This window comes from Elgaria multicarinata, chromosome 11, assembly GCF_023053635.1.
Source record: "Elgaria multicarinata webbii isolate HBS135686 ecotype San Diego chromosome 11, rElgMul1.1.pri, whole genome shotgun sequence".
Classification (NCBI taxonomy): Eukaryota; Metazoa; Chordata; class Lepidosauria; order Squamata; family Anguidae; genus Elgaria; species Elgaria multicarinata.
The window spans coordinates 27,687,871-27,715,067 of NC_086181.1; the positions used below are offsets into that span (position 1 = coordinate 27,687,871).

At 46.1% G+C, this 27,197-nt stretch overlaps 2 protein-coding genes across 2 annotated transcripts in view; both read left to right on the forward strand.

Annotated features, from left to right (window-relative positions):
- The window catches only part of LOC134406458 (zinc finger protein 436-like), a 190,107-nt gene that overhangs the window by 160,007 nt on the left and 2,903 nt on the right, over positions 1-27,197 (forward strand). The gene's annotated exons all lie outside the window — the stretch shown is intronic.
- On the forward strand, positions 8,476-21,882 carry LOC134406461 (sulfotransferase 1A1-like). Its single transcript, XM_063137902.1, has 8 exons — positions 8,476-8,564; positions 10,190-10,338; positions 15,079-15,204; positions 15,490-15,587; positions 16,010-16,136; positions 17,136-17,230; positions 17,518-17,698; positions 19,346-21,882. The coding sequence occupies exons 2-8, from the start codon at positions 10,191-10,193 to the stop codon at positions 19,456-19,458; spliced, it is 888 nt and encodes a 295-aa protein (XP_062993972.1). The 5' UTR covers positions 8,476-8,564; position 10,190; the 3' UTR covers positions 19,459-21,882.

Here is a 27,197-nt window from a genome sequence, read left to right on the forward strand (position 1 = left end):
TGAATCTTTAACAGGCCGGGGTTCCGCCCTGGAATCCAATTCCAGTTCTCAAGTATTGCAGAGGGCAGTAGCTGCAACACAAACTACTCCATTGCAAGGCAAGCTCTACGCTTGAAATACCTCAGGAGCATGTAGCACCTTCAGAAGAGTCCCCCTGATTGCAGAGATTGGGCAGGGACACTCCTCATTCCCTACTCATGGTTCTTTAGATGAAGTCATGACCCAGTTTCACTTCTGTGTCTAACCAGCCCTTTCCAGGAGTTTTTTTTTTTTTTTTTTTTTTGGAGCAGGGAAAATGTGGCATTGAACTGTGAATGTGAAAGAAAGCACAATTTCCTCTTGGCTGTTTGCGCTACACTGCTGTGCCACCTAGAGATTCTGTGGCAGGTAATGAAATGTTCCTCATGTAGCGTTCGCATTTCAAATACAGTAGTTTAACAGCCGAATTAACAGCCTTGTGTGAGTCAGCAACTTGGATGACTAGCAGCAGTCCCTGATTGCTGCCTTGTATCCTGTGATTTGTGCTTTGGTCTCTGATTACGTGCTTGCTTCAGGCCTTCCTCATCTTCTGTGGCTGGCTTGGATCTGGTCTCTTGTCTGGCTTTGACTAAGCCCATTCCTCCTCTAGTCCTCGCTTGCTGTTCCAGAACGTGACTCACGTATCTACTTCTGTCCTACTTGTCTTACATCCAGCTCTCTTGGAACCTAACTCTTGCTGAAGCCTGAACCTCCCCATGTGGTGCAGCAGTACCCTGGCTATCCATTTGTATAGCCAGGACCTAAAGGAGCTTTATGTGTGTACTGATATGTGCATGCACAGAGCTGGGGTCTCCATCATGATGCCCGTCACCTTTCTTGGCTCCCTGCCACTCCTGATTTTTATTCTTGAGATCTTTTAAAATTAGTTATTATTTTTAACCAGGAGGCTTCCATGCTGCAAAGCGAAGTGCTACCTTCCAAAACCATCTTTATCTAAGTTCAAACAAGAGGTTTTGTGTTTTGGAGCTTTTCTATTAATCTCACCAGCTTGCCCATTTTGCCTTCCGGGAAATGAGTGCCTTGCCATTTTATGAATGGTGGCCATTTTATGAGCTTAGCCCCGATCTCTGCCTTGTACTTGAGTTCTTGCCAGTCTCACCAGGTTGCCTTCTGGGAAATGAGTGACATTTTATCATCCAGAAATCTACCAGGAGGTCCCAATCTACTTTCTGACCAGTCCTAGCCGAAAATATTGGTGGAGGGGAAATTGCCCCTACTGCTTTTTCAATGGCACCCCTACTTGGATTGCTGGGGAGTATCTGGGGACAAAGGAGTTCTGAAAATCCTGAGTTGCAGCCTTTTCAAGCAACCAGGTCTTCCAACCCTCCCACCTCGAGGGAGGGAATGTGGAAGGAGCTAAGTCATCTTTCTTCCCCTCTGACCCATAAATATGTTCGAGGTCTTTAAACACAATAAAAGTTATAACCATAGCAAATGAGTATTTCTCACTGGTGTTTACCCAACCATGCCTCAACTGGGTGGTCCATGATTGTTAAGCCAAATATGGGCATATGCCACAGAGAACCGTAGCCAACCGGGAGCAACACACAGAGCAAGCCTGTCTGAAACGCCGGTCTGAAGATGAGTGTTTTGTTCTATGTAATATTACATGTTTCGCCCATGTGAGAAAGGTGCACACACAAAATATGTGGCTTGATGGCCAGTGGGATTGAAGACTTGTAGTCCAACACTTCCGGAGGAGATGGGGATGGGGGGTCACGCGCATATCTACAGTATATGCCTATTTACCTGATCATGGCTGCGCAGTGGTGCTGTGTGGTTTAAATGATGCAGCCGCCAACTCACAACCATGATGGGCTTTCCCCTCAAAACTGCACTTTTTAAAAGTGTTGAATTACCGTGCCTTTTTTCTTTACTCTGAAGTCACCATGTTATTTTTGTGTGTGTCAATGGTGGCCTCCGTTCAGGTTATACAAGTGGGTGGATCGGTAAACATTTCCTCATCAGGGCAGGGGGCGGGCTTAACAAGCCCATTGGCTGCCATTGCTGGGGCTTATAGCCTGCGCTCCCTCCTGCCATCTAACATTACCACTTCCGCTTCACAGCAGCAAAGCTGCGGGGTTTTGAGGAAATGAGACGTCAACTAGGGTGACCATATGAAAAGGAGGACAGGGCTCCTGCATCTTTAACAGTTGCATAGAAAAGGGAATTTCAGCAGGTGTCATTTGTATATATGGAGAACCTGGTGAAATTTCCATTTCGTCACAACAGTTAAAGCTGCAGGAGCTAAACTAGAGTGACCAGATTTAAAAGAGGGCAGGGCACTTGCAGCTTTAACTGTGGTGATGAAGAGGGAATTTCACCAGGTTCTCCATATATACAAATGACACCTACTGAAATTCCCTTTTCAATACAACTGTTAAAGATACAGGAGCCCTGTCCTCCTTTTCATATGGTCACCCTACGTCAACATGGCATGATATAGACACCTGCTAGGTTGGGGAAGGCTAGGTTACAACAGCTGGATGAGAAGAGCTGAGTTCAGGGAAGTTTCGCCGTATCAGTGCCCCCTCTCCCATATGCTGCCTTTCTCTTGCTCGGCTTCGTCCATTTTCTTCCGCTGCCCCTTATGCCTGGAACGCTCTTCCAGAATATTTGCGAACTACAAGTTCAATCACAGTTTTTAAGGCTCAGCTAAAAACTTTTCTTTTTTCTAAAGCTTTTAGAACTTGATTTTGATCTTACTTTTATACCATTAGTTTTACTCTACCCTGTGGCTGTTTGGTGTATTCTCTTCCCCTTCTTATTGTTTTATTATGATTCTATTAGAATGTAAGCCTATGCGGCAGCGTTTTGCTATTTTATTGTTTTACTCTGTACAGCACCATGTACACTGATGGTGCTATATATATATATATATATATATATATATATATATATATATATATAAATAATAATCCTGACCTCTGCTTCGAATGTGAGGACACATGAATGATGGCCCTGTTACAACTGGTTCTGAATGAAACACCTCTAATGCCTCCATCCCGCAGCCACACGTTGTAGGGAAAGATCAGTCAGGGTTGGCAAGCTATCTTTCAAGGAAACTCATGTGAGATTACTGATTTTCACACTCCAAGGCCTCAGTAAGTGTCTAAGGAATTCTGGGGAACCCGGAACAGTCTCTGGTGGTGATGAGAAGCAGTTCTAAAGATGTTTCATCAAACCTGGGACCTTCTGCATTGCAAAGGAGCCACAACCTCTGTCAGGTCAGGTCAGGGGGTAGTAGAATTACTCTAGCATTCACACCTGTCTGGAAGCCATATCTTCTGTTTTTGGAGGCCTTATTCATATTTTTATTCATATGTTTTATTATTCCTTATTCATATGTTTTATTCGGACACCTTGAATTAACTGCTCACCGTCACTTTAACCCCAGCCCAGATTGCCCAGGCCAGATCTACACAAGGCAGGATATACAACTTTGAAAGGGGTTTGAAAACAGTATAGATCAGATCATTTTACTGTATCTGACTAATAACCATCACAAAGAGAACAGCTTGATAGACTATGCAATAACAGAATAACACCATGCAATAACAGAAATCAAATCGGTGCATCGCCTGCACAGTCCACTGCAATAGCATTCGGAGTGATTGCGCAAATATGTTTGGTGGCTTTAGCAAACTTGAAGCTGTTTTGTGTGTAACATAAGGGTTGAAATCTGACAATAACCAGCAAATTTTCACATAGGAACTTTCCCCCTGTAAGGATGCCAAAATCTGCCCCTGGGATTTTTATATAGGTGCCAATACAGTAAATAGAGATATCCTCTCCCTCTCCCATACCACAGATATAGTACCGTAAGTTTCTTGGAACATGCCTATATCTGCCATCCAAGAATGCTGTGGGCATGGTTTGGAAGCGTAGTTCTGTCAATGAGGTTCTCAAAGAAGCAAAAGTCAGGGTTTGTAGGTATTGAGCTCTTTCATGATCTGTTTTAAACAGGTAGTACCATTGAGAAAAGTTTGAAGCTTTGATTAGATTTAAATCCTGAGTATGATCTATTCCATATATGCAGTCTCTCAATTTGTTTTTGGCTCCCAATGTGGTAAAAATATCTGGTAGAAGGTTTGTGGAAGTTTGCAACTCTTGGCATGATTTAGCCCAGCCACCCTTCTTCATTTGTTCTCTCAAGCAAAGCTTGGGGAGGCGGCCTTCTGGCATATCCAGGACCGTCTCATAATGCACAGGGGCTGCCTTCTGAGCCCTGGCTTCTACAGATACTATAGCTGTCTCTGCTTTGAGGAAGGGATCAGGGGTTCCTGGAGGTCCTGCCAGCAATAACCTCAGAAATTTATTTTGACAAAACTCCAACTCCTTCAAAGTCTTATGCCTTACCCCCTCCCCTCAAATCTCAATCCCTAATCTCAACCCCACTTTTGCAAGAAAAAGCTTCAGTGCTGGACCCACCACCCTGCCTCCCTTGGAGTAGAAGAATTTCAGGATCTGGAATGTGTCCTGGGCCCCAACAGCTGTCAATACTGTTATGAACTGTTATAAAGCAGTAGTGCAGATCCTGCCCCCAGGGCCTTGCTAGACCTACCGGATAATCTGGCCAGGAGTCAGGGCGACGGCGCGCTACAGCTGGTGCGTGCTGTCGACATTTTCCAGACGTAATACGCGACAGGGCAAGGGAAAGCCCCGTTGCGTCCGCCATTTTTTTTTAATCTTAAAGGGCCATGTGCGCAGGAGCGCACCGCCGGAAAAGGTAGGTTTAAAAATAAATAAATATAGGGTCCCCCGCTCCCCCTGCCCGATTCCCTCCCCACAATGCCTGATGCCCCCCTGCCCACTCGCTCGCCCGTCCTCCCCTGTCCGCCTTGCCTTGTCTCCCCTCCTTCTTTCCCCCCCCCGTCTGCTATGTCTTGTCCCCTGTCCTTCTTCCCCCCCCCCCCCCCGGTCCCTGATGCCCTGTTCCCATTCTTCTTCCCCCCCTCTCTCCTGCCAGGTCCGGTCTTTCCCCCGGCCCGTGATTGCACTCCCCCCGGCCTGATGGGCACAGCGCTCCTATGAGCGCTGTGCCCAGTCTGTGGCTTCTCCCGGCTACTCATGAGTAAGCGAGCAGCCGGGAAAAGCCACAGACCCTGCTAGACTTTCCGCAGCCCCGGCCTCAGGAAAAGCCGGGCCGTAACTGAATCCGCTTATCCCGGGTTAAGGGAGGCGTTAGCTCGGCCTGGCCCTGGAATCCCCTGTGCGTCATCTGGATGCACAGGAGGGAGACTGGGCCTCACACCGGGCTAACGCCTCGTCTAGCAATGGCCCCAGTGTCTTCTTTCCCCTTAGCCTAGGGAAGAAACCTTGCTGCAGACCTATGATAAGAGCACTCTGGGGCTGCCGTGGAGAGAGTTAAGCCCCTTCACCAATTCCTCCCTGTCCCTCCAGACATTGAGCTGCTCAAAATAGCACTGTGTCCATGTCTACTTAAAACCCACCTTCCCGTCCAATTGCTCCCGAAATCCTTCTGGGAAAAGAATGGTAAGGCGAGAAGAAGAACTAATAGAAACTACCAGGATTATTGTTCGTGGGATGGGGGTGGAGGGTCAATTACAAAGTTGCAGGCAGGAGCTGCCTATGGTGAGGGCTGGTGGCTCCAATGTCAGTGAGATGATGATTCCACTCCAGCTTTTAGTCAAAACCTTGGGTTTCAGTCAGAACCTTCAGTCACACCTCGGATAGCTCCTTTAGAATTCTGACTGATTCTGATTGGAACCCAGTGGATCCATTGCTCCATTGTCATCGGAGCCACCAGCCTCCATGGCCTACAACTTCCACGCAGAAATGCATATTGGGGGCTGTCTACATGGCTGTGGATCTGCGCCCCATTTGTAAGGGATTTACCCCGACTTTTTCAAAGGAAGCAATGTCAACATGGCACTTCCACCATGTAACGTCGCTTCGCGGCCAACCTGGGGGAGGAGCCTGGTGGAAGGAGACTAGCAATTGGTCACCTTCCACCAGGAAGTAGGTGGGGGCGGCTCCAGGACCCGGATGGCTGCTGAGAAACCCCGCGCTCCCTCCTCAGCATCGGGATTACCTGACACTGCTCTGGGAAAGGGAAAGCTCGGGTTGAGGAGAGAGGAGGCGCCCAGCCGGAACCCTGGAGTCAGCATCTGGAAAATCTCAATCTATTACCTCATGTCTCAATTACTCTGTTCTTCCTGGTCACAGAAGGTTGCCCTGGAAAGTTCCCAGGTTCGATGGAACAAGGCTCTGACCCAGTAAAAGGCACCTTTCTATGTTCCTATGTAACTGGTTGATATAGCCCTGCAGGGACGCAGGGCTCCATCACACGTGGGAAAACATGCTCCCCTACCGTCACTTCTCAGCTCCTGTTTTCGTTGCTCAGTTACTTCCTGTTTCAAAACAGGAAGTAAACAACGAGCATGAGGCCCATTCAGTAGGCTGCTCTAATCCCGCTGCTTCTCCTGCACAGAGCGGGTGAGAGCAGCAACTTCTGGGTTTAAAATTATATTGGACTTTCTTGAGAGTTTTTGTGGCGCAGGGAAGGCCAGAAGGGGCGGAGGGCGCGCAGGAGGCAGACGACGTCATGGGAGGGACCTGCGAAAAATCCGCAAGTGCCCAGTAATGAGCATGCAATAGAACAGACGTTGCTCAGGGGAAGGCCGGGGGGGGCGAGGGCGGGGGGAAGAGTTATCCTGTTTTGCCTGGGAGCAGGATAGTCATGATGGGCTCTTATCACCTTGAGTATTGAATTATTGTATCACATCTGCATGGCTGATTAGCCAGGGTGACAGGGCATCGATTTCTGTATCTCCGGTATTTGTTCTGTTTGCATTGTTCTTGCATGCCTTCGGCCTTCAGATTGCAATGGAGATGTTTGCTGTTTGCCCTCGCCGGGCAGTTGCTTTGGGACTGAAGTTATCTGCAGCCAAGGAACTGAAGCGCTCATGACCTTGGTGGAGAGGATCAACTTTGGGAAGGGCTAAAATGCAAAGCAGGTGGTGGTGGAATGCATATTTCTCTTTGTACTAAGAGGGACTTCTGTTTGTATTGCTTAAGATGACTTAAGCCATGGTTGCCCAACCCTCTACAGGTGTGTTGGACTACAACCCCCAGCACCCTCATCCAGCTGGATGGGGATGCTGGGAATTGTAGCCCAACACATCTAAAGGGGCACCAAGTTGAGGAACCCATGCATATCCATTGAGCTCTGTGTGGACCATCGCTGTATAATTTGATATATCCCTCAAGGAAGGGTGTTCAATTGGATGAGGGCTAATAAACTGAGACTCAATCCAGACAAGACAGAGGTACTGTTAGCGGGTGGTTCTTCTGTCCGGCGAGGTGATGTTTGCCCTGTCCTGGACGGGGTTGCACTCCCCCTAAAGGATCGGGTCCGTAGTTTGGGGGTGCTCTTGGATCCAGAACTGTCACTTGAGGCACAGGTGAACTCAGTGGCAAAGAGCACCTTTTATCAGCTCAGGCTGATATACCAGCTGCGCCCTTATCTGGACAGAGATAGCTTAGCTACAGTTATCCATGCTCTGATAACCTCTCGTTTGGATTACTGCAATGCGTTATACGTGGGGCTGCCTTTGAAAACGGTCCGGAAACTTCAACTGGTGCAAAACAGGGCAGCAAGGTTATTAACAGGGACTGGCCGGCGAGATCACATTACGCCAGTCCTTTTACAACTTCATTGGCTGCCAGTCCAGGTCCGGGCCCAATTCAAAGTGCTGGTATTGACATTTAAAGCCCTAAACGGTTTGGGGCCAGGTTATCTGAAGGAACGCCTCCTCCCATATGTACCTACCCGGACCTTAAGATCATCTACAGGGGCCCTTCTCCGTGAGCCCCTGCCAAAGGAAGTGAGGCAGGTGGCTACTAGGAGGAGGGCTTTCTCCGCTGTGGCACCCCGGTTGTGGAACGAGCTCCCCAGAGAGGTCTGCCTGGCGCCTACACTGTACTGCTTTTGTCGCCAGCTGAAGACCTTTTTATTCACTCAGTATTTTAACACTTAATTTTAACTTAAATTTAAATTTTACTGTTTTAACTCTGTATTTTAATCTTATATCAACTTTGCTGTGTGGTTTTATCCTGGTTGCGCTTTTTATACTGTATTTTGTAATTGTGCTTTTAACCTGTTGGGTGTTTTACTGTGGTTTTAATTTTTGTGAACCGCCCAGAGAGCTTCGGCTATTGGGCGGTATAAAAATGTAATAAATAAATAAATAAATAAATAAATTTGAATTGTTGCCATTTTCATTCCAACTAAGGCCCGTAGGACCCATGCAGGTGGAGGTTATGCCAGCAGCTCCTTTTCCTGCAGAACTGGAGACCTGCCCACTGTATCAAAGATTGCCGTGAAGTGTTAATAAAATGTGAGCCTTGCATAATGCAAGGACCTCCCCTTGGCTTGCTGAATCAAAAGGGCTGAGTTCCTCTCAGCTACTCTACTGTAGTTCCCTCCCCAACTCTCTCAGCTCCCAAATTTCTCAGCTCTGAGACATAAAGGAAGCCAGCAGCACCTCTTCCAGATTCAGGTAATAAATGCTACTTTAGGAAAACTTCTCCCCCACGCCCATCCCTCTTCCCTGTGCTCTGTGACGTCAAGGAGATTGGGGGTGCACGGTGGGGGTGTTACTAGGAGAGAAACTGGGCCAGCAGACCCTGGGCGAAAGGTGTTGTGAGAATGTAAAAATATGTTAGCGCAAAAGTCTGCAGGTACATCTATTGACGTTTAGAGGCAGAGTGGGGAGGAACCAAAGCACTTATCAATGTATATCCACCTCCCTGTTGAACTGAGGGGGACTTATTCCTGAGGAGACTTGTATAGGATTGCACTGTCAGTTGTCTTTTTTCACTGCCCATCTTGACTTCTTTTTTTAAAAGGGCAAATAGAAGTCAAGGTGCTTGCGAAAACTTTTTAGTTACATAATTGCAAACTTGGAATGCGGGCGGGGAAACTCGGAGTGAGTAGCCGCGCTCTGGAAAACCCTCCCTTGTGAGGTCTGGGAGGCGGAAAACACAACATCCTTTAAAGACCTCCTGAAAACATACCTTTTTACACAGGCTTTCCCTGGATTTTAACTTAGCCCGGCTGGTTTTATACTGCCTTTTTAACGTTTAACATTTTAAATTTATCTATACTTGTTGTATTTTATGGTTTTAATTGTGTACTGCTCAGAGAGCCTTGGCTGATGGGAAGTATAAAAATGTAATAAATAAATAATAAAATAAAGAGCCAGGTTCTTTTTTCTATTCTCTCTCTTCATCCCTTATTCACTCCTTTGGGTGACATTTTAGCCCCTTGTCAGCTGAATTCCACACTTCTCCCCCTAACCCTGAATTTCCGCAGAATTCTCAACACGGGAAGTGTTTCCCAATGTTTGTCTAGGCCTTGTTCCAGCTGCCATCTCAGCTGCTATTCGTACACAGCCTGAACGGGCTGGAATCACATGGGGCGGTGGAATCATTCTGCTTTTTTTTATTATTATTATTTTATTTAAGGATTTTTATGCCGCCATTCAGCCAAAAAAGGCTCTCACGGCGGCTTACAAAAGTATTTCTTGACAGTCCCTGCCCACAGGCTTACAATCTAAAAGACATGACACAAAAGGAAAGGGGATTGGGAGGGAGGAGGAGGAGGGGGAAAAGGAAAGCAAATTCAGGCACTACAATCTTAGTTGCAAAGTTCAGCAGTTACAGTTGACAGCAGGAGGGAGGGAGCTCTCAGCTAGAGCTGGACCCAGGCAGGGTGGAGAGGTGCCTGGCTGCTGCTTCCTCCCTCACTGGTGGCCTCTGCAGAGATGGTAGCAGGAGGGAGGGGGCTCTCAGCTAGAGCTGGACCCAGGCAGGGTGGAGAGGTGCCTGGCTGCTGCTTCCTCCCTCACTGGTGGCCTCTGCAGAGATGGTAGCAGGAGGGAGGGGGCTCTCAGCTAGAGCTGGACCCAGGCACGGTGGAGAGGTGCCTGGCTGCTGCTTCCTCCCTCACTGGTGGCCTCTGCAGAGATGGTAGCAGGAGGGAGGGGGCTCTCAGCTAGAGCTGGACCCAGGCACGGTGGAGAGGTGCCTGGCTGCTGCTTCCTCCCTTTTGTGTGCGGAGGGTGGAGGGGGGGGATTCACTCTCCTGAGACACAGCTGTCCCCTTGAACCTGTTTTCTGCCAGGATGAGCAAAGCAGAAGAGGTTGAGCGCCTTCCGTTGATCTCCGTTAAGGGGGTCCCCATGATACCTTACTTTGCTAACGTCATGGACGAGGTGGACGTCTTCCAAGCCCATCCGGACGACTTACTGATCTCCACATACCCCAAGTCGGGTGAGTGATGCCTCAGGCTGCATTCACACAAATGGAGGAAAATACCTGTCAGGCACTTCTGTGTGGCTCTTTGCAACTTCTCTATTCCACATCCCACTCCACCCACAAGGAATTCCAGAACAAATTAAAAGCAGAGGATATTTTGTGTAGGCATTGCATATCCCGCTAGTCCTTACACGAAGAAATATAGCCCCAAGTCCACCACTGCGACCATTACACATTTCCGAAGGCATTTTTTTTTGCTCTGCAATAACCTAATTTTCCCGACTACATTCTGAACCAAGGTGTGTTTGCAACAGATTATCCTGGGGCAGGCGTGTTAGTTGGTTACAACAAGGAACCACCCAGAAATGTCTAGCATCTACCTGATCTGAACAGTTTCTTTTTTCTTTCCTTTTTTATTGCGTGTGTGTCTGTGCATGTTCGAAATACAACCCACCCACCCAACTATTCAGCCGAAGTCTTAATTAAAACCATACAAATCCTTAATGGAATGTTTATTCTCAAACAGATCTGGCTGCGTGCATGGGTAGAAGAGCAGCAATTTTAAACACACTGAGTGACACTAAAATAAAAAGTTAAATGGCATCTCCAACATCTTTCTTCAAAGAAAACAATGGAAACTATTAATAGTGCTGGGCGGGGGGAGATTTGGAGCAGGGCCACAGCACAGTGAGGGGAACAGTCTAAGCCTTTGCCTCCACACTTCAGGACAGCATCAGCCCCGCTCCCCCCATGCTGCCATTCGCTGTAGAGGGGAAAACTTACAGGCACAATTTTTGCCCTCTGTGAATCTTACTAGCAACTAGTAGGGAGGGGGGAAGTTGTCAGGGTGTTTGGGCAAGGGCAAAGGATTCCATCTCCTTCCCCATGCCCCCACCCCCACAATGGGGTTTGAGAGACGTGAACCCCACAGGGAGAAAAGCAGTTTGAACAGGTGATTTTGAACTAGTGCAAAAGTGGCCGGTGGTAGGGTAAAGGTTGAGCAATCTTCCATTTCCTTCTCTTCCTCCGCACAAAAGTTGTTGCCTCTCAAATGACTTTTAATTTTAAAATAAACAAAGAGAAGGAATCACTTCATGTATTTATGTGTATAATTTGATTGGCGCTTTAGGCAACGCCTTGCAAGAGTATTTTCCCTAGCCTTATTTATTTTTGTTATTTATTTATGTATTACATTTCTGTGCTGTCCAATAGCCAAAGCTCTCTGGGTGGATCACCACAATTAAATCATATATTCAATCATAAAACCCCCCGCTGTTTTAAAAGTTGAGAACATAACGCTATCTCGCGTTGGTCCAAACTCCACAAAGCCAGGAAATTGCAAGCTAAGGCTGATGCCTTATCTGACGAGCCCCTTGACAAGTCGGGATGTTGTGCAATGTCACAAATAGTGATTGATTACAACTTACTCTCCATGCACCCACACTTTTCCTGGGTTTTTCAGAGCTTTATCGCACCAGCGTTATACTGTGCAATCACTGCAAATTGCATGCAAAGGACTCCAGAGTTTTCCATCTTATAATCTGCTTTTATTGTGAAGTACTCCCATGCATCCTGTTTTAATTGCGCCTCTTAGAGCTTTATCACACCAGTTATACTGTGCAATCACTGCGAATTGCCTGCAAAGGACTCAGAAGTTTTCCACCTTATAATCTGCTTTGACTGTGAAGTATTCCCATGCATCCTGCCTTAATTGTGCAATAAAGCAAAAAGATTCGCCATGTTTAGCCCCTACATTTTGAGCGTATCTTCCGAGCCACCGCTGGGGCGCAGGAACAGGATTTTAAACAAATGCTTACATCTGTGTAAGCTTTAAAGATAAAGACACCAAACTTGGCACAGTAATGGATATTAGGGAGAGCTTTAAGCATACCAAATTTGAATTGAATTGGGTCATCCGTTTTTTTTTTATGATTTTTTTACATTTCCCCCCTTAAACTCACTTCCTGGTGTGCAAAGGATCGCTGTCGCCCGGTAGCAAAAACAACAACCATGAAAGCTTAGCGCTGAGGGAAGCAGGTACATGGGATGAAGCTCTTAGCCAAAAGAAGTGCAATATTTTGGTGTGTAGATAGCTTTCTCCCACGTACCATTCCTCGAATTATCCCCTACAGCACTAAGCTGTCGTTGTTGTTGCTACCGGGTGGCTAGATCCTTTGCATACCAGGAAATGGGTTTAAGGGGGGAAATGTAAAAAAATCATTAAAAATCAACGGATGACCCAATCCAATTCAAATTTGGTATGCTTAAAGCTCTCCTTAATATCTATTACTGTGCCAATTTTGAAGTCTTTATCTTTAAAGCTTATGCAGATGTAAGCATTTGTTTATTTTTTCTTCAAATCCTGCTCCTGCACCCCAGTGGCCACTCAGATGATACGCTCGAAAACTAGTATCAAAATACGGTGAGGCTTTTGCCTTTGAAGCACAATTAAAGCAGGATGCATGGGAGTACTTCACAATAAAAGCAGATTATAAGCTGGAAAACTTCGGAGTCCTTTGCACGCAATTCGCAGTGATTGCACAGTATAACGCTGGTGTGATAAAGCTCAGAAAGTACGGTTCTTCTGGTCATGCGAAAGCACATCGCTGAAACTGCAGCAAGTACTTTCATCCCTCGTTTGGAATCCAGTGTTTTGTGGGTGTGTTTTCAAGGGGCAGAATTGCTGATGAAAGAAAGGGGTGTGTCTTGTCTCCAGCGGGTGTTTTTAATTGCCAATTCAAATCCTTCCTCCTCCTGCTTCCTCCATCTTAACTCATCCATTTTCACTTTAAAAGAAATGTGGGAAATGCACCCTCCTTGCCAGCAGCACCCTCATTTTTAAAGATAAAGAGATCCAAATTGACACAGTAGTAGGTATTAATGAGAGCTTTCAGCATGCTGAATTTGAACCAGATTGGGTCATCCATTGATTTTTTAATGATTTTTTACATTTCCTCCTTCAAATCCGTTGGAGCTCTGTTAGTGCGGAGGAATTTAGGATTGCATTTCCATGCCTTTGAACATCTGAAACAGTGCATCTTCAATATTTACTTTACTCAAAAAAAATCCCATTGATTTCAACTGCTAACGTGACCTGCTGCCCCTTGGTCTGTGCTTGGAGGGGAGAGAAATGGAGGGAAGGGGCTGGGCTGGAAAGATTCCCCCTCTTTCTGTGTGTTTTTCCTAAGCACAGACCAAGGGGCAGCATGTCATGTTAGCAGTTGAAATCAATGGGATCTGAAGCAGCAACCCTCACCTACATATATACAAATCAAGTAGACTGGACAGCGAGGGAGGAAAGGAAGATTGTGGTGGTGGTGGGAGAGAGACTCTTTAGAGGTGTGTTTTTAACCATTTCCCACTGCAAAGGAACAGTTGTAGGTCAGTCAGAGCACGCTCGTCTGGTCAGTTTCACCCAAAAGTCTTGTCAGTTTTAAGCGAAGTCCTTTGGCTGCTTCTGAATGAATCTCTCTGTGTGTGTGCATGTCCTTTCCTTTGAGCATGTGAAGCTGAGTGGGAGATGGCAGGAGACACAAACGGGGAAACAGCAATGGAAAGTTCTCCATGGGGGTGGGTAGGATCCTGCATCTCCCCACCTTTTTCTTTTCTTTTTTTAACAATGGGGGGGTCCAGTTTTTATTGGGAGCCCCCACATGGGAAAGGATGGCTTAATCCTCTCACTAACTGTGATTTCCCTCTCAATTTCTCTGTCATTGGAAGTCCTGGCGCTGCCTTTGAAGTCTCCTCCTCGTACACTGGGAGTTGAGATGGCCACTTCCTACCTCGCTACGCTCCCCCACCCCAGCCAGCCACCCCACCCCATTTTTTTCCTTTTAAAGTTGCAAAAATTAAGACTGCACTCCGAGGGGCTCTAATTTGGAAATGCATTCAATTGAACTCAATGGGATTTATTTACTGAGTAAACAAGCAAAAGAGTTGACTGCAGTCTTATGTAACGTTCTACTTTGGTGTTCAGTAACAAGAGAAGCAAATCCCAATCCCTGTTGTCAGAGGGGGAGTTGTCCCCACTTCAAACAACCAATAAAAGGTAGGAGGAGGTACAAAGAAGATCTGGAGGGTGGGGATAAGAACATGTGTAAGTGAACCTCAACGGATCTCCCCAACGCGCTACAGCAGAGGTGTAAGTTTACAAGTTTTCATATGCTATATAAGCACTATATAAGCAAAATGAGATTCTCACGCTGAGGGGATTGCTTGTCTTTGTACACATACACACTGGTCAAAAAATTTGCTGCTGCTTTTACTTCAGACAGCAGTTATCCACTACCCATTCTCAACATCCTGAGTGCCACATAATGAACTCCCATAGGCTTTCATTAATAAATAAAAATTAATTAAAAGTAAGTAAATTGATTTTTTTTAAAAAAAGAAAATAAACTCCGTTCCACCAACTACGGTAGAAAGAGAATAAGAAAACAGCAATCTCTAAAATATGGAGGCTGTAAGTGTTTTATAAACCCCATCCCCTTTTGGCTACAATCCTGCCTTTGCTCTGGTTTCTAGAGCACAGTAGTAGGCTTGCTCTGGGTCTCTCTTTGATAAGCAGATTACTGCACGAAAGGAGTGGAGCACACCCTTATCTAATACTATATACACCAGGTGGAATACGTATGATGGAAACAGGACTGGAGCTTAAATGCATTAGAAGCATATCAGGGCAATACTGGTTTTTTGGTTGTCCTACTTGTAGTCCATTCCTGATTTGGGGCATCTAACACTGTCATGTCCTTTCAGGTACTACCTGGGTCAGCGAGGTCATAGAAATGATCTATAAAGATGGTGATGAGAAGAAATGCGGTGTTGAACCTATCTACATGCGAGTCCCGTTCTTGGAGTTTGCTGCTCCTGGAGTCCCCTCTGGTAAAAGACACCACTAGGCCTCTGCTCCAGGCAACAAGATGGGGGAATGCTAGCTGAGTGAGTTGGGAGAATGCTAGCTGTGTGAGATGAGAGAACTGCTTGGAGTCACTCTCTAAGCAGCCTTCCCCTATGGCGATGCTGGCTAGGGTTTGGTAGAAGTTGTGGTTCAACACATTTGACAGGCATCAGGTTGGGAAGGCCACTCTCGGGTGCTGAGGGGACAATGACTTAAGAATGGGTTGAGGGTGGGAGAAGCTCCTTCACTGACACTTTTTTCCCCTCCAGGCATTGAGCTGCTCGAAAAAGCACCCCGTCCATGTTTTATTAAAACTCACCTTCCTGTCCAGTTACTCCCCAAATCCTTCTGGGAAAAGAATTGCAAGGTAAGCAGGTACGATGCCTGAATATAGCAAGAGGGGGAACTAAGAGAGGCTATCAAGAGAGGACTTAGAGAGGTGGACTAAGAGAGGCTATCAAGATTTGGGGGGGGGGGGCGGTCAACCACAAAGTTTGCAGTGACTGCTGCCTACAACTTCCATGCAGAAATGCATATTGGGCTCAGCATCCTGAAAATATCGAGTTCCATTTTCTCCTTTTGTTTTCAAGAAGTAGGTTTCTAGTCCTTATGAAAATGGGCTTACAAATGGGGGCAATGTACAATCTGGGGAAAAAAAGAGGGGAGGGCTGAGCAGGATATCTAGCAGTCAGGGAGGGGGTCTTCAGTGCTACACATCTCCCTTTGCTCTTGGGAGAAGTGGAATATATTATGCAAATCTGCTCAATTTGCACTCTCTCCACACCCCAGATGATCTACGTGGCCAGAAATGCCAAGGATGTGGTCGTCTCATATTATTACTTCTACCAAATGGCGAAAGTGCATCCTGAGCCTGTACCATGGAATGAATTCCTGGAGAATTTCATGGCTGGAGACAGTAAGGATCATGCAGTGGGTGATGAGCTTCTGTGGGATATTGACCCTTTGCCCTTCTAGAAACTCTTGGTACCAGTGATGTGGAGTCTAGAACATGTTGCACCCCATCATTGTGAGCAATTATCTCACCTCCTAGCTGGTTTGGATTTCTGTGGCCAGGAGATTCAGATCCGGGCCTTGATCCTCCAGCTACTTGTTCCTTCTGGGTGGGCAAAATTGTCTACATTCAGGGTGGATAGGAAGTAGATCTCCAGATGTTTAGGACTTCAGCTCCCAGCATTCCTGACCATGCTGGCAGAGGCTTCTGGGAACTGAAGTCCCAAACATCTGGAGATTTACTGTCTGCCCATCTTTGGCCTTTTACTCTGATTGGATGTTGGAACCCAACAACGTCTAGAAGGCCACAAGTTCCTCATGCCTGACCTAGGACTTTATGAATGCAAAATATGCTATAGTATTGAGCTGGGGCTTAAGAATATAACAAGAGCCCTGCTGGATCAGACCAAGGGTCCATCAAGTTCAGCATTCTGTTCACACAGTGGCCAACCAGCTGCTCACAGGAATCCCATAAGTAGGACATGGGTGCAACAGCACCCTCCCAGACATGTTTCCCAACAACTGGCATATACAGGCTTACTGCCTCTGATACTGGAGGTTGCACTTAGCCATCAGGACTAGTAGCCATTAGTAGCCTTCTCCAGGAATTTGTCCAATTCCCTTTTAAAGCCTTCCAAATTGGTGGTCATCACCACATCTTGTAGAAATGAATCCCATAGTTTAACTATGCACCGTGTGAAAAAGTATTTCCTTTTATCTGTCCTGAATCTTCCACCAATCAACATCATGGGATGACCCCTGGTTTCTCTTATGATGAGAGAGGCTTCTTCTAGGCATAGGCCAGAGGCTTTTGCCACAGGTCCTCCATCCCTGGACTAGGCCTTTGGGCTATTTCTACGTTATGGGAAGATTTTCATTAAAACACATCCATCTCCCTTGTCAGTTTCTTTCGGATCCTGGTATGACCATGTCAAAGGCTGGTGGGACAAGAGAAAAGAACAAAGGATGCTCTACCTCTTCTATGAAGACCTGAAAGAGGTAAGGTTCCCCTTCCACTACCAGCCCAAATCTTCATTCCCTGCCTCTCTCTAGCCTTACCCATGTCCACATGAATGTGCAAAGGATCATAAAGAAATGGAAGCATTTAGGACTGGAACATCCGTGTTCGCCAGGTGGGCAGGGCAAGAAGTGGGATGGCCCACCCCTTAATTTATTTGAATAATACCACTGTATACTATACACCATATTCTTCTCCCTGCCTCCCATTCCCATCCGAGGAGCGCCAACTTCAACACACCTACCCCTGATCACTGCTTCTCCTTTAGGATCCACAACGGGAAATCCAGAAGGTGATGGAATTCCTAGAGAGACCCCCTGATGCTCGCCTGGTTGAAAAGATTGTGCAACATACCTCCTTCAAACAGATGTGCCAGAACGAGATGGCCAATTACAAGAGCATTCCCACAGCGATCATGGACCACACCATCTCCCCTTTCATGAGGAAAGGTGAGTGGGTTGGACCCTTGAACGGGTTGAGGGTGGAATAGGTGAATAGGTCAGGATTGCTCAGAAGAAGAGTTGAATTGGTAGAGTAACATCACAGAGGCTGGGGAGTGGGCGCCAAATATAAGGATTGCCTTGCTGGATGAGACTGAAGACCCAGCTAGTCAGCCTTTGACTGGGTTCACACCTGAGCCCACACTCAATTGTTGAGTGTGGGTTGTTTGTTGAACTGTGGGTTAGTGTACTGTCTGAACTCAAGACATTTTTTGCAGGGTGACTTGTTAACAATGCAGTGTAGCTTGTTTTTCTCAAATAAGCCACCTTGAGAACTCATGGTTTGTTGTTGGGCTGTTCAGGGTGGTTAACAAACCACCCTGCAGAAAATGTCCTGGTTCAGACAACACACCAAAGCACGGTTCAACCACAATCCACAATCCACCACTAGTGTGTTATGTAAGCAGTTCCTACAGCAATAACCAGCAAAGTGTTGCAGTGTGAAATGTTCCTGTAAGCCAACCAGCCATGCCTCTTATTTATTTATTTATTTATTTATTTATTTATTTATTTATTTATTTATTTATTTATTACATTTTTATACCGCCCAATAGCCGAAGCTCTCTCAGAATACTTGATCCATTCCCTCTCTCCCACTGGTTTTCCTCTTCTACAACAGTCAGCATACTGTGCCTGCTTAGCTGGGGTGGGGGTGTTGTATGGAGAGAGTTGCCCCTTTAAGGGCGTTTTCCTCCTAAATATTGTTTGTAATTTAGCAAACCTTGGAGTTCTCTCAAGCCTGTTGAGACCTCCCTCATGTAGATGGTGCTATTTTGGCCTATAAAAAGATCTACAAGCTGATAATTTTTGCTATTAATACATGATGATGATGATGATTTTAATATCTTGTCTTTCATCTGAGAAAGTAAGGGTGATATAAATGGTTCTCCCTCCTTCTGTTTTATTCTTGCAACAGCCCTGTGAGGTTAGTTAGGCTGAGAGAGAGACTGACCCAAGGTCACCCAGTAAGCTTCATGGTTGAGTAGGGATTTGAACCCAGGACTAATCAGTTCCTTATCCACTACATGAGGCTTTTATTGTGTGCTCATCATTTCTCACTCATGGTTTTGATGGTTGTTTTAAATTATGTCATCAACAGCTAATTCCACTTCCAGTTTTGAAAAGCAATTTCCCCAGGGTTTGGGGAGCAGAGAAAATCCAGTATCGTTTTTGAAAGCAAAACAAAGTTCTACTCTCCACTAGTGTAGTTGCATTATTCCACTATACTACAGTGCCATCTAGAGGTTTTGTAACGGAAAGTACAGAAAGGGAGGAAAGGAAAATTAGCTATGTGGAACTCTGATCTTAATTCTGCTACGAAACCAGAAGTAGAAACTGTGGGTTAAATGGGGAGGGCCGGGTTTGGAGAAGCAGGCCTGGCCCCAGTCCTTATTCTTGAGGCAGTTGCCTCCACAGATAGGAGAGGCAGAAGAGGTATTGGAAGGTGAAGTTTGGGGAAAGGGAGAGGAACTCCTTGTTCTTCCTTGGCCCAGCGTATCTGACAGGTCTTTAGGAAGTCATTTTATCAGCCTCTTTGTCTTATCCAGCTTGAATCCTCTGTGGTTTGTTGACGACTGTTTCTTCCCCTCAACCCAGGAATCACCGGTGACTGGAAGAACCATTTTACGGTGGCTCAAAACGAGCGCTTTGATGCCGATTACAAGAAGCAAATGGAAGGGTCCACCCTGCACTTCCGGACAGAGATCTGATCGTTTGGGGTCCCCCCCTTGGGCAGGGCCTCCTTTCAATGCTACGTATTTTTTAAAAAATAAAAATAAAACCAACCATTCTATAAATGCCACTAGCTTTATGAACAGCAAGAAGGGTAGCAGGTTCAGGTTCATTAAAACAAAACAAATCCACCTTTGCGGGCTCCCGTTTGACAAATAAATCTTCAGGTCCAACGTTGGAGAGGAGCCCAGTGATGGTTCCCTGGTTCCTACATTCTGGCCCATGTGCAGATGGCTCTGAGGGCCCGTAATGCTAGTTTTCTCCCTAACTGCCCTCTCTTTCTTGCACTTCCCTGCCGGTGTTGTGGGTTCGCTCTCCTTCCCTGTTTCTTACAGGGTTCATGTGTCGGTGGCCTGCTATTTCTCATTCAGATCTCCAGCACTAGTAGCAAATGACAGCACTTGTTTTCCCTTGCTGCCCCCTAAATGTGAAACTCCCTGCACATGTACATGTTGCTACCTCTTCAGGGCTGGGGTCAGAGGTCAGCTTCATTGGGCATCTGCCGGGGCACCTGCCCCCAAAACAGAGGGCCTATTGCAAACATAGGAGCCCCCGGGCCTGCTGCCCTCACTGTTCCTCCTTAATATTGCCATCTGTTTGCCTGTCCCCTCAGGGCCGGTGCTACCATAAAGGCCACTCAGGCGGTCGCCTAGAGCACCAAGCTAAGAGGGGCGCCGGGCACAGCGCAGCACTCACGCGCATTGGCTGTGAGCCGGCCTGGCCCGAGGATTCAGCTGGGCCTGGGCGGGCAAGATGGCGCCCCGCGCCCGCCCAGCCGAAACAAAGCCAGGGACGCTGGGGTGGGGGTGGGGCGGCTCCACGTTCGGACTTCCGGAACACACCCAGGAGAGAGAGAGAGAGAATGTATGGGTGAATGGGGTGCAGGGGGTCTTTGAGTGAATGCACATGTTCATGTGTGTGTTTGTTTGGAGTGAGTGATGCTGAGTGTGTGTTTGTGCGAGTGTGTGAGTTGGGGGGGGATGATTTGGAGGTGATATTCCTATTAAATAATACATTTTAGGCCCATAGACGTTCCTTTCCAATTTGTTTGCTATAATTGGCATGACGTATTTCTTACACTTTAAAATAAATTGAGCAGTTTCAAGTTTTGTGCTTCTTATTTTTTCCAGGAAACATATTTTCTTAAAAATCAAAGTTGGCATTTTTTTGGGGTGGGTGGGGAAGGGGTGAAAGTAGCTCACCTTGCCTAGGGCGCAAAATAGTCTGGCACCGGCCCTGTGTCCCCTCTAAGCGGGCCAGTAGTGTCAGGAGGAAAGAGAAGCCACCATTTGCTTTGCCCTCTCCCTCTGAATGTCTGGATTGGGCTCAAAGGGAATTGGCAGGCGAATGGAGAACGGCAGGAGTGGCCCCTTTCAGGGGTCGAGGCTCACTAAGGGCAGCTTGCCCGGTGTCCTTCCCCCACCCCAAATAATCTGGACTTAGTAACTTTTTCCCTTCCTTCAAATCCCTCCTCCTCCTCTTCCAAACCCACCTTTCTCATGTGGCTAGGGAATTCTTCCAGCCCAAGGGTTGAATCCCATTTTGGAGAAATTCACAGAGGACTACATTCTAGTCATGGGCAAAGCCAAAGGCAAAAGGAGCAGGGCCAAAACACACACACCAAAGATACAAGCCAATTTTAGCTTAAAACTCTCACGGCCTGTAGCCGAGCTTTAGGAGAGGCCTTTCAAACCTTTCAGAATGGGGGAAAGGTTGGAGGAAAGAGGGTGGGGCCAGGGAAAGGGGTGTGGCCTACTGGGGTTTGGCCCCTGGTCCTGTAGTCCTGCACCCCTGCTCAAAATCTTTGCTTCCAATTGGAGCCAAGCTTTAAGTACGCCTTTGTCCATGCTTTCCCCTGTTTTCTGCATTGTCTATTTTGGATTGGGGGCAGGGATTTGTCCATGTTGCCTGTGATAATTCTGATCCCGGCCAACTGGATTCGCACAACACAACAAGGGTTAATTAAACCACGGCAGGAGTTGTGTTGTCCAAACCAGGTCAGAGTAACTTTGGAGCCATTAAGTTTCCTCTCCAGATTCTTCCTCTCTCCTTATCAACCTGTGTAAAGAACAAATATGAACCAATGTTTAGTTTATTTTCTGGGTTGACAGCCTTTTAACCCTTGACTTTCTTCCTTTGGCAGCAGAGGCAGGAAGCCATTTTAGAACATCCGTTTGTTATATTGCTGAACGGATTGCTGGTCAGTCCCTGTCTCTCTTCTGCTACTTGGTTCCTGTAGACAATTTTGAAAGTGGAATCTGGTAAATTAAGGCTTGTGTCTTTTTCATTTAGTCATTTTTATAAAATTTCAGTAAATACATTTACATTATGTGCACACATCTGCGCTACTTGAGAGATAAACAATACAAAACATTGAAATAAACGAACTCCAAATAATCAGATTTACATTCTGCTTGCATCACTCATTCCAGCCTTTAATAAAGGCTATTTTTCTTCAAAAGGTGTCTCAGTCCCACCCTTTATGAAAACAAATCATGTTAGTCCAAATTTTAACAATCAGTTTGCTGCATCAGCAGGTGGTTGGACTAAGTGACTGTTGAAGTATTTCTCAGCGCTACAATTCTGTGATTTCTCCCTCTCTTAAACAAAGTGTCAATAGTAAATATATCTTTGAGCTCGTATCTATATTCAGAAAAAACACATGGAGCAGATGATCTGGAATTGTTCCATTTCACAAAATCATAGAGGGTTGGGGAGGGAGGGACTGCATGACTGAATATTTTCCTTTAAAAATGCTATAGAAAGCTAGCATCTCAGTAAAAGCGGAATATACTTTAGCCTCCTCCTTCATTTCTATTTCCCTATGTGCAGGGACTGGGAGGGGGCAGGAAACTTGGGATAGCATCCAGATATACAGATCCTCCATCTTCTGAAATGATACAGCCTCAGGAATGTTGCATAGGGTGACCATATGGAAAGGAGGACAGGGCTCCTGTATCTTTAACAGTTGTATGGAAAAAGAAATTACAGCAGGTGTCATTCGTATGCATACAGCACCTGATGAAATTCCCTCTTCATCACAACAGTTAAAGCTGCAGGAGCCCTACCCTCTTTTGTATCTGGTCAGATACTGTTGTGATGAAGAGGGAAAGGATTGAAACACACCACTTCTCTTGATCCCAATCCAGATCTCTCCCCCTCCTGCGCAGCTATTTAAAACACACACACACACGGATATGCATTTTATCTAACAGGAAGTTAGGCTTTAAAGATCCTGATCTTGAATCCATGGCATAGCAAAGGTGTAATACTTGCACCTTCCTCATTATTTCACCTGTCGTGGGATGTATCTTCAATAGCTACCGTATGTAAAGGAGAACAGGACTCCTGTATCTTTAACGGTTGTATTGAAAAGGGAATTTCAGCAGGTGTCATTTGTCTGCATGCAGCATCTGCTGAAATTCCCTTTTCATCACAACAGTTAAAGATACAGGAGCCCCGTCTTCCTTTTCATATGGTAACCCTAAGAGATGCTCACAGTGGATAAAGTTAAAGTGAGGCGGACAGAGACGGCTGGGATCTTCCCATTCCCTGTAATTTTATCTATGTAATGTCCAGCTCTGCAGGAAAGTATTTGCAGTAGGACAAAGATCAACCAACTTACCTGTCCCAAACACATCCTTACTAGCTTAGCCATTGTCTGGTATACCAAACTCCCTCCAACCTTTCACAGTGGAAATTGGGCAGGCTTGGAGCCCGCCTGTTTCTCCTTCCTCCATTACACAGAAGAGTATTTCATGTATCTCTCCTTTGCACTGGATGCCTAATAGTGGCTTAGGATGTGGGGCAATTTTGTTCGGGGAGGTGGCATAGATGAAAGGGGGTAAACATTCCTCCCCAATCCAAATTGGATTACAACCCCTCAGCTTCCTTAAAGTGTGGGAGAGGACAATTGGGGAAAGAGATCACACATCATGCCCTTCGTTTAGCTACAGTTCAAATCACAAAAACTATGGGGATTTGCCTTTCTTAGAACGACATTTATGCGTTTATCTTTCTCACAAGACCGTGTAAGAAACGTGGAGGAGGCTTATTGGATTTTTCCCTTTGGGGATTAGGAAAATGGGTTTTGGCATGTGAGGGATTGAATTTTTAATATAAATGTACTTGTTACAACCAAAGAAGGACTGGTTTTCTATCAAATTGAAATATCTGCCTCTAAACATATATCAGACTGTGTTGGTCCAGTATATCTTATCTCACTATCTTTTATTTCAAACAATTAATACCCTGCCCTCCAGTTTCAAAAACTTCCAAGGCAACTTTACAATTAACATAGGGTGACCAACTGTCAGGATTTCCCCGGATTTGTCCTGGTTTTTGTTCTTTCCATGGTGTCGGGGGATTTTCTATAGTTTTCAATAATGTCCTGGAATGACACACCTTCCCCTTTAAGGCTGCCATTAGCATGGCAGGAGGGAGTGACATGCTTTCTTGAGGCACGTCATTCCCCCACCCCGAGCTCCAATTGAGGTCTTAAAGGGGAAAGTGGGTCATTCGTGGACATTATAGAAAAGGCCCCAATTGGAGTGGATGGTGGTGGTGCAGAATGAAATCCTTTCCCCTCCTCCACTCCAATCGGGTTCTTTAAGGTGGCGGGGGAATAACGTACTTTCTGCAGGACTCAGAAAGCTGCTTCCCCCCCACACACACTAGGTGTCCTCTTTTTTGGTTTCCCAAATATGGTCACCCTAATTAACAGTTAAAATATTTTTTAAAAAATTATAAAATATTACCAGCAGAACAGCAACAAAAGACATCAGCAGCTTTAAAAGAGGCCTCAAATCTATTTTGAAAAGTCTGAATACGTTTAAAAAAGGTTTGCTAGACACTGGAAATACACAGACCTCTGCTCCCGGTGAGTCTATTTTGGGAGACCGTACCAAAGACAAGGCACCACCACTGAAGAGTTCCCTTCTTCGGTCACCATCCACCTACCTTCTTGATGGCAAGGGCAACTGGTGCAAGGCTTCAGGAAATGCTTTTAATATTAATGAATATTCATAGGGAGTAGAGTCCTTTAGGTATAGGAAGAGTTATCCTGCAATTATCAGTTTCAACACCATTTCAAGCTTTAAACTAGAGCTGTGCACTGCCTCGGATCTGAATCCCAAACCAAAGCAGGGCGATTCTGACTGAATCAGTCCGAATCTGTATTGCGGCTGGACGAGGGCCGAAATGCTTCAAATTGCTTCAGACTGACCCGGACAATGGCGAGCCTGTAAGCAGCCGGGACTTACCGGACTGGTCCGCTTGCACCGGGCATCCACCCACCCTCCATGAGTCCCCATTTTATGGAAGATGTGGGCTCCGATTTTTGTAGATCTAATGTTGCACACAATAGAGGCCATAATGCCCCACCCTAATCCCGACACATTTCTATTTGCCCCCCAAAGTGTATGTGGGAAAGTGATTCAAAAGCACATTTCAGATTCAAATTAAAATCCGGCCAGTTTAAACATGTTTTTAAAAGCGTGAATAACGTAATGTACAGTTTGTCCCTCAGAAAGAAGGAAAAGGGCCTGTGATAGACAACAGAAGAGCTTAGCTGGGCTGGCTGCTATTTCAATTCAGTTTTCCCCTCCAGCCTAGCTGTGATCCAGCTGTCAGCAAAACAGTCCATGCTCAGACCACAGAGACGAATATAGGTCTCATGGCTATTCTATTATTTCCTGTTGGCTTATTGTTTCACTTCCTTGCATAATGTCTTGTGTTTGTAGGTTCATACAAGTTAAGGGTAAGTTGCTCCTTTGGGCCTGTGTGAAGGCAGATGTTGACAGGAAGGAAAGGCGCTGCACCGCTTTTGCAGCGAGGAAAGAGGCAGAACCAGAGTTTAAAAACAGGAGGGAAATAAGGCTGGTGGGACGCACAAGTCGCTTAGGGAGCCCAGTGCGAAACAAGAACAACTGGGAAGGGGGGGAAAAGAACCCAGTCTCTGTGCAGCCTTCCAGTCCTGCAGTCTGGCTTTTTATTTTAGGCAGGCAAGAAAAACAGGCCTTTCCCAGGCTGTGATATGCACATCGGGGTGTGCTTGGCTTGGCAAGTCACACCCAAGCCAGACACAATCCAGATGTGTTTCACAAGTCTACATGTGAATAATATTGTTGGTGTCCAGGAGAGCCAGAATTTCTCAGGGGAGATTGTTCAGAACAAATTCAGAGAATTCTCCCCCTTTCCCTGAAAAAAGGCCATTTTTTAAAGCTATCTTTGGGGGTGCCGGCTGTCACACTCCTGCACCCCCCCCCCCAATGTCAGCCTGTCCCCCACATGCAAGTCATTGCATGTCGGGGGCAGACTGCCAACGCAGGAATTCTGTTGTTGCTGGTTGTGGCAAAAGTGGCAGAAGCCCACCCACCCCCAAATCATCATCATCCCCATCCCCCTAGGAAAAGGAAGCCATGTTGCTGCAATGACTAATAGAACCCCCCTCACATACACTTCCCTAAGAAACAGTTCGGAGAATCTTCACCCCTTCTATTTTACCAGCTCTGCATAGGGTAGAGAATTTCAGGTCATTTTCAACCGGACCCCCTAAAATAACAGCTGTTTTTAGGTGACCTATGACAACAAAACAGCTTTTTATACATTGCATTAATTGGAGTAAATGATGTTGCTTTTGCTACTCTTCAAGGCAGAGAGTCAAAGAGCAAGTATGTCAGCTTTCATCCCCAAACACTAGAAATTGCCCTGAACCCCCTCTGGTTTCCAGAGATTTCACTGGGTGTTATGCATAAGCTGCCAAGCCTAGCTTTTCGACCTTAAGGGCTAGAAACTTGCTTTTTTATATATTAAGACAGAGAAAGCGGACATTTTCAGGATACTGAATTCTGAACCCCCTACCAGATTCTCATTGGCACAGTGTTGTTGTGGAATTGCTGCAGATACACATTCTTAGGTATGGTGGAGTCTCACAAGGACGTACTTGGCAGCAAACAGCAGCGATTGCAAGCCAGAATCAAGACCCCCACAAAGCCTCCTACAAGTTCATGGGGTTGCCAACTTGTAATTTTTAAAAAATATTTGGGTCAGTGAGTGAGGCAAGGAGGTGGTGGTTAACTTGGTGAGGTTAGTCCTGTTAGTAAGTGCTTTCGTTACCTGTGGAAGGCAATTGGACTGTGGGATACTAGAAGACAGGAGTCCAACACACTTGGAGAACACCTTGGCCCTAGGTCCCTGCCAAAATGTTTGTTAATGAAGTTAATCAGCAACCCCTGTAAAAGGTAGTATGGACTCTTAACAAGCTTAAAAGGCACTGGATATAAAGTTCATTGGCCAGTATCCTGGTACAATACAAAACCGCAGGCCTGAAATTGTTGCTGTGCCTTGTCACACAAAGAAAAAAATCCCACTGTCCTGTGCCTTGGCATACAGAGCCAGCAAGACTAAGCAGTGCAAACGATGGTTTTATTACATTTTTATTCATAGTTATCTTCTTCCTTCCTTTCCTTCTATCCCAACAATCCTGCGAGGGAGGGTGGGGCTGACAGATGCCGACTGGAACAAGGCCACCCGGTGAAATAGAAGGGTGAACGAGGATTTGAATCCGGGCTTCTTTGGTCATAACCCAATGCTCAGACTTCCCTAACTTGGTGACCCTCCATATGTTTCAGACTCCAACTCCCATCAGCCCCGGCCAGCACAGCCAATGGTCAGGGACACTCAGAGTTGTAATCCAAACCATCTGAGGGCCCTACAC